This window comes from Otolemur garnettii, unplaced genomic scaffold, assembly GCF_000181295.1.
Source record: "Otolemur garnettii isolate 467f Iridium unplaced genomic scaffold, OtoGar3 scaffold00011, whole genome shotgun sequence".
In the NCBI taxonomy this organism is placed as follows: Eukaryota; Metazoa; Chordata; class Mammalia; order Primates; family Galagidae; genus Otolemur; species Otolemur garnettii.
In genome coordinates, this window is record NW_003852406.1 from 33,999,013 (window position 1) to 34,005,565 (window position 6,553).

General features: G+C 43.5%; 1 protein-coding gene across 1 annotated transcript in view; it reads right to left on the bottom strand.

The window, feature by feature from the left end:
- Positions 1–212: 212 nt before the first annotated feature.
- The window catches only part of EFL1 (elongation factor like GTPase 1), a 138,060-nt gene continuing 131,719 nt past the window's right edge, over positions 213–6,553 (bottom strand). The window contains exon 20 of the mRNA XM_003784590.3: positions 213–539. Within this exon, the coding sequence (XP_003784638.1) occupies positions 351–539 (189 nt within the window). The 3' untranslated portion in view covers positions 213–350. The remainder of the gene's footprint in view (positions 540–6,553) is intronic.

The window sequence follows — 6,553 nt, forward strand, 5'->3', positions numbered from 1 at the left end:
GGCCAAGAGTTTGAGATTAGCCTATGCAACATAGAGAGACCCTGTCTCTACAGAAAATTTTTAAAAATCAGCAAGGAGTAGTAGTGTTCAGCTATAGTTTCAGGCACTCGGGAGGCCAAGGCAGGCAGATCACTTGAGCCCAAGAGTTTATGGTTACAGTGAGCTGTGATGACACCACTGCACTCTAGCCCAGGCAATAGAGCAGGCTGTGTTTTAAGAAAAAATTATATAGATCAACTTTATTGAAAGTGATGTACAGAGATAATGCAGCAAAAAGAAAATTTCCCGACACTATAAAACTTGATACTTTTTAATTCATCAGAAAGGAACGAATCCACCAGTACTAGCAGCTACTTATTTTTGCTGAGTGTTCTCTGCTTTTCCGCGTGCTCCACAATCTTTTCTTCCACATAAAGACCCTTGCGCTTTCGCACTGCGTTCATGTATTTCCGGGCCTGGTTCTCAGAGTCGGCCTTCTCCCCGAAGTGCAAGTACTCCTCCTCGGTGGTTGGCACCCAGAAAGGGTCACTGGGGATAATCTTGTCAAAGAAGGGAACAGAGTTAGCCAAGTATATTTTAACTTCAAACCTTATCCAATGAACTCCCAATTTATATGTAGTCTTAGCTAGTGAAAAATTTCGGCAATGAACAGTGAAACTTGCTAGAAATGGTAATAAACAAATATGAAGAATCACGGAAGGTATGAACAAATGGAAGTAGATTCAACAAAACTTGTAACATGTATTAATTTTTGCTAATTGAACCATTTCACAATACTAAGGAAGAAATACAACTATTAATTTTTAATGTAATTTTTAAAAGCTCTCCTTTTCACTAAGATATACCTGAATGTTTTTTTTTTTTTTTTTGAGACAGAGCCTCAAGCTGTCCCCCTGGGCAGAGTGCCGTGGCATTACAGCTCACAGCAACCTCCAACTCCTGGGCTCAAGCGAGTCTCCTGCCTCCGCCTCCCAAGTAGCTGGGACCAGAGGCGCCCGCCACAACGCCCGGCTATTTTTTGGTTGCAGCCGTCACTGTTGTTTGGCGGGTCCGGGCTGGGGATTCGAACCCGCCACCTTAGGTGTACGTGGCTGGCGCCTTAGCCGGCTGAGCTATAGGCGCTGAGCCGATATACCTGAATGTTAATGTCTTTTCATCAATTTTGCTTTTGTCTCCAATAAAGATCAAAACATGTTAGCATATTCTTCATTATTCTGAGCTGTTTCTCTAAAATTCAAATGCAGTGCCCTGGTGAGCCAGACCAGAGGCAGGCACGAGCAGCTCCAGGGTTACCATAAAGATTAAAGAAGATATTACGTGGAAGTCATACAGCTCTGCCTGGCTCCACCATGAGTGTCCTTTTTCCATGAGACCAGACTGTCTAAACATAAACTTCCCAGTGGTACTAGCTAAGCAAGTCCACTTGTCACAGCCAGTGAAATCCGGACAGGCTCTGTGGGCATAACAACGCCAATGTCCTGCTCTGGTGTACTTATGAGAGATGCCGATGCTGGGGGAGAAGTGAAGTGGCAGGGCACACAGGGCCTCCCCATATGTATTTTTTGATGACTTCTTGAGAATGAAATTACTCCGATTTTTTAAAAAGCTACTCATCCACAAGTTATAACTTTAGGTTAACTGTTGGGAGGAAGTAAAATTCTCAACAAATCTAAGAAACACAAGCTGCTTAAGGAATTGTTTACTCTGCTTTGCTGGTAGCAGAAGCAGTGAGAGTGGTAACATCTACTCCTTGTGGAACAAAACAAGCAAAGTGAATGCAAGGAGTGGCCTGGAGGGGCAGGCATTGTGAGAGTTAGCAGTGAGGTGGTCTTGGTTCAATCCTAGTCCCTGACTCATGTAGCTGTGTGATCTCAGACACGTTATTTCAAACCATTTTGTGCCTGGGTTCTCCCATTTATAAGGGGGAATGTTAAAAGTCTCAATCTCATGTGACTCCATGAGGACTAAGTGAGATCATCCACTAATGTCAGGGGCACACCTAGATGCAGGAAGGCACAGCCCTCTCCATCACATTGCCGTGTCAGAAATCCAGGTGTAGGGTCACAAGCGCAAGCACTGGTCAGTAGAAGGGCAAGTCCAAAAGGAGGTGATGTCCTTCCTCCACATGCTGTTCTGAAACCATCTGGCTAGGGTGACTGGAAAAACCACCACTCGGGCAGCTGCTGCTGCGTTCCATGGCCTAGCTGATGAATCCTTTGGCTTCTACCTCACCCTGTTCCTGCAAGAGCACAAAACCAGTGCCCTAAAGCTAAAGGAGAATGATACCCCAGACAAGAGGAACCAAACATTCTTAGTATGTATGTCTACAAAATGACTGCCAAAATCTCCCAGGGTGTCATTAGTAAAGCATTGGCCAATTGGGGCCCTGATATATCTAAGTGTATATTGCACAGGGTGTTCCTCTGAGGTCTAATTTAGCAAACTTCTCATTTCCAGAGGGAGAAAATACCAAACACAGCATCAATAAATGAGCCAGCAACAGGAAAATGGAGATAGTAGGAGGATTCAGGAAGAGATGGACTGAGGGAGCCAAACACCACCAGGCCAGATTCCTGAAGCAGAGCTCTCTCAATAACGTTGGACTGTAATTATGATAGCTGGAAATCACAAGCCACGCACACATACATAGGGAATTCTTATTTGACTTTAAAGAGCTGTCCTAGTTACTCTCACAATACAGTGGCTCTGTCACTGGCTAAGTGTCACCTTGTAACACCAAGTTATAAGGGCTTCAGAGGCTCTATGCTATATCATTTTTTTGGAGTCAGACTGATCAAGGACCTTCAAATATAAGAACCCCCCCTAAGAACTTTCATACATTCCCTCATTTAATTTAATCCTCTGGGTAAGCCCAACACAGCCTAGCTGGGAAGTGGTGTAGACTCGCCTGTCACCTGAGGCCTCCTTGTGGACTCCCTGCAGGGATTCTGAACCCTCTTTTCCTTCTGTCTTGGCCTTTGCTATGGGTTTATCTCAGGAAGATACAAATGACCATTTTCTCTGAGGGTGGGTGCCCTTAGTGTACACTGGGTAAATGTATGTTCACTGAATAAATTCTTGCATACCTGCCTTGACTGCAGAAAGCTTAGCTTATTATTTAAAGAACAGTATTTTCTACCCTTCCTCCTGTGTCTCTGAACACCTGTACAAGCAGACAGAGAGACCAGAAGCCCCTCACAGATCCAGAAGCTCCCAGCACTGGTACATGGACACAGAGGTGCTGAGAGGCCTGGGGTCAGGACAAAGAGGCAGCAATCCGCAGAGATCTTACAATTGTAGGTAGATGGCTGGTAAAAGAGATTCCTAAAATTGGCTGGTAGCACCACACTGGCCCTAGTGGCCAGAATAGACTAGACCAGATAAGCTACTTCACCACAAAGTCCAGCAAGGATCCCGAGGGTAACAGGTGGAGGTAAGGCTCCCCTTTTCTCACCCCTACCATAAGGTCACAGAAGGCCTCATCCTTCTTAGAGAGGGGAAAGGGAAGAAAGTCAGGAAACTGAACTTTACCTGGGCAGTCACCCATAAAGACTGTCTATCCTGTAAGGAAATGTGATCATCAATGGTTTTTAGCTGGTTACTAGAACTTGCCCATAACTAGCTGGAGGACAGACCCATCTTAGAATATAAAGAAGCCACATGTTCTCAGCAAGTCTGAGTTGTACTGTTAAACAAATATTAAATTCTGTTAAAATAGAAAGCAAAAACTTGTAGAGAGAGAAATGAATGAAGTATTAAGCAAGAGATACCAGACTCACACTGGCCAACTGAGGACTAAAGCCTTTCTTGAAAAAACAGGAGACAAAAGTTTCAAAAAGGGGCCACTTGTCTGGACTACTATCATGGACTTCTGTCTGAGGTTGGCTCAGTTTCTTTTCTAGAGGCTCCCAGGACTGCTGTTTGCATTTGCAAGTGTCTGCCCTGGGGAACTGCTGGTGACTTGGCTCCAGCCAGCTCTGCCCTGCGCCTGAGACCCAGGTGCTCCACTGTGGCTCTGCCCTGCGCCTGAGACCCAGGTGCTCCACTGCCTGCATGTCCCAAGTCCAACCTGAGCAGGTGCTCTGCTCTCACCTCCACTGCTCCTGTTTGAGCACAGGCATACTGAAGCCCTGTGCCTCAACACGCCAAACATACCTGAAGAACAGGGGCCTTGAAGTAGCACCTGACTGCACAAGGCTAGTTCTGAATTTCCTTAGAGGAACAAAGATAAACCTTCCCGCTGTAGTTGTCCACCTGTGAGCTACAGAAGGCCCCTCCAGGCCACAAAGAGAGCTTCCCATCAGACGGAAGGAAAAAGCGCTGTTTTCTTACTGGCTTACCCAGCATTCCTCAGCCTAGAGAGACAATGTCTTTTTACAATTCAATAGACTGAGAGTACGCCATTTTCTAATTCAAAAGAAGGCACCCAAGTGCAAGATGTTGCCTTAGGCGTTAAAAAAAAGCCTATAAGGAAAAAGTTTTCAGCATTCCATTTTAATTTTTTGCCCAATTTTCACCATCATCCTGGCTGGTAGGTGGGAAAAATGGTATCCAAAATAAAAATAAACTTCTCCAGTGCTATTATAATCACTTCTTCCTTACCCCCACCCCCCCCTACCCCCCGCCCCGTGAACTTTATGCCACCTGCAGGGTCATCTAGGTATTAAATGGCCGGTCTTGAGGTTATGCTGACATACATGTACAGCAGTACTGGGTGGTAATTTTTTTTCCTGTGTCTGTTATTAGCTCCTTTTCTTCCTTTTCCATATAAGAGTAAAACATAGAAAGAGAAATTATGAGATTGCTGACTTCAAAGGTTTCTTCATGGGAAAATGCCTGTAATTTTATTTTCTCTATTTTTTGAAGCACTTTCTCTCAAAAGCTCTTGATTGTAAATTATATGGTGTAGCAGAATACAAATGAAAAAAATGCCTTAGAGTGAGAAGCCAGATCTCAACAACTGTGTTATTTCTAAAACTAACTATGGGGGAAAAAACCAAGACAGCCAAGAAATATCAGATCAATGACATTTAATTATAATGTAGTTTTCAAGACTTTCAAAAATTTGAAGCTTTGGGGAATAGGATCATGACAGGTGGCAAGGATCAAACAGAAGGATGGTACAAAACTAGAGCAAAACTTTTCTTTAGAGTCTGATTTTTAACAAGTTGTAGCTCAATCAGAAACTAATATTTTAAAAAAATAAGATCAATTTTTAGCCTTTTAAAAAATCAAGATATTGAAAACCAGATTTTCATGTAACAAAAATTACCTTATTTGATAAAACCTTATTGTTTTTATACTAGTAGCTCCTAAATACCCACTCTCCCTTTTTTTGTAATAAATATTTCAGGTGGGCATATAGCCAACTAGGGTCGGGGAATATAGGTACCCCTTTTTCCGTAAAGAGCCATTTAGCAAATATTTCACACTTGCAGGCCATATGATCTCTGTCACAGTCATAACTACTTAACTGTACTTGAAAGCAGCCATAGAAAATCTGTAAATGATAGGATGCATGGTTGTACTCCAGTAATTTTTTTTTTTTTAAACAAAACAGGTAAAGGAACATAGTTTGTTGACTTCTGACTTAGTTTAAAAACCACACATCCCAAACTTGTTAAGGGGGGCCTTAGGATATGGTCATATGACTGGTTCTGAGCAATGAGGTAAAGGTGAGGTGCTGTGTGCAAGGCCCTATTTGTGTCTTTCAGGGAAGGAGTATACCCTACTCTCTTCATCCCTATGCTTCTGGGCTAGAATGCAGGTGGTAGGAGGAGAAACGGCGACTCTGGATCATCCGTGGAAGCCAAGTGCTGAGAAAGGCAGCAAGGCAAAAGGAGCCTGGGCTCCCACCAGTGAGCCACAGATTAGCCCTGGATCGCCTCCCCAGACTCAGAAGAGAAGTAATATCTGCCTCGTTTGAGCCACTATATTTTGGGATCCCTTTGTTAGAGAAGTCTTACTTGCTTCCTAAATATTTGCCAATTAGGAAATGGGGGGAACTTTAATTCATAGATTTAAAAAATATACATACTTTGTAAAATCACTTTCAAGAACAAGACTGATGGCAGGGTATGGTGGCTCACGCCTGTAATCCCAGTGCTTTGGGAGGCTGAGGAGAGAAGATTGCTTGAGTTCAGGAGTTCAAGAGCAGCCTGGACAACAGAGAGAGACCCTATTTCTGCAAAAAATAAAAAAAAAAAAAATTAGCCAGACATGGTGGCATGTGTCTGTAGTCCTAGCTGCTTGGGAGGCTGAGGGAGGATTGTGTGAGCCCAGGAATTTGAGGCTACCGTGAGCTATGATTGTGCTACTGCATTTCAGCCTGAGTGACAGAGCAAGTGTCTCTTAAAAGAAAAAAATAGGGCAAGATGGTAAAATAATGAGATTTTAAAACAAAAAATAGAATATAAGAATGAAAATGTATCATTCTTCCAACAGTGATGCCATTACACCTGCTCCGAATGCCTTGCATCTGCACTCACAGGTACCCAACAGTGATGCCATTACACCTGCTCTGAATGCCTTGCATCTGCACTCACAGGTACCC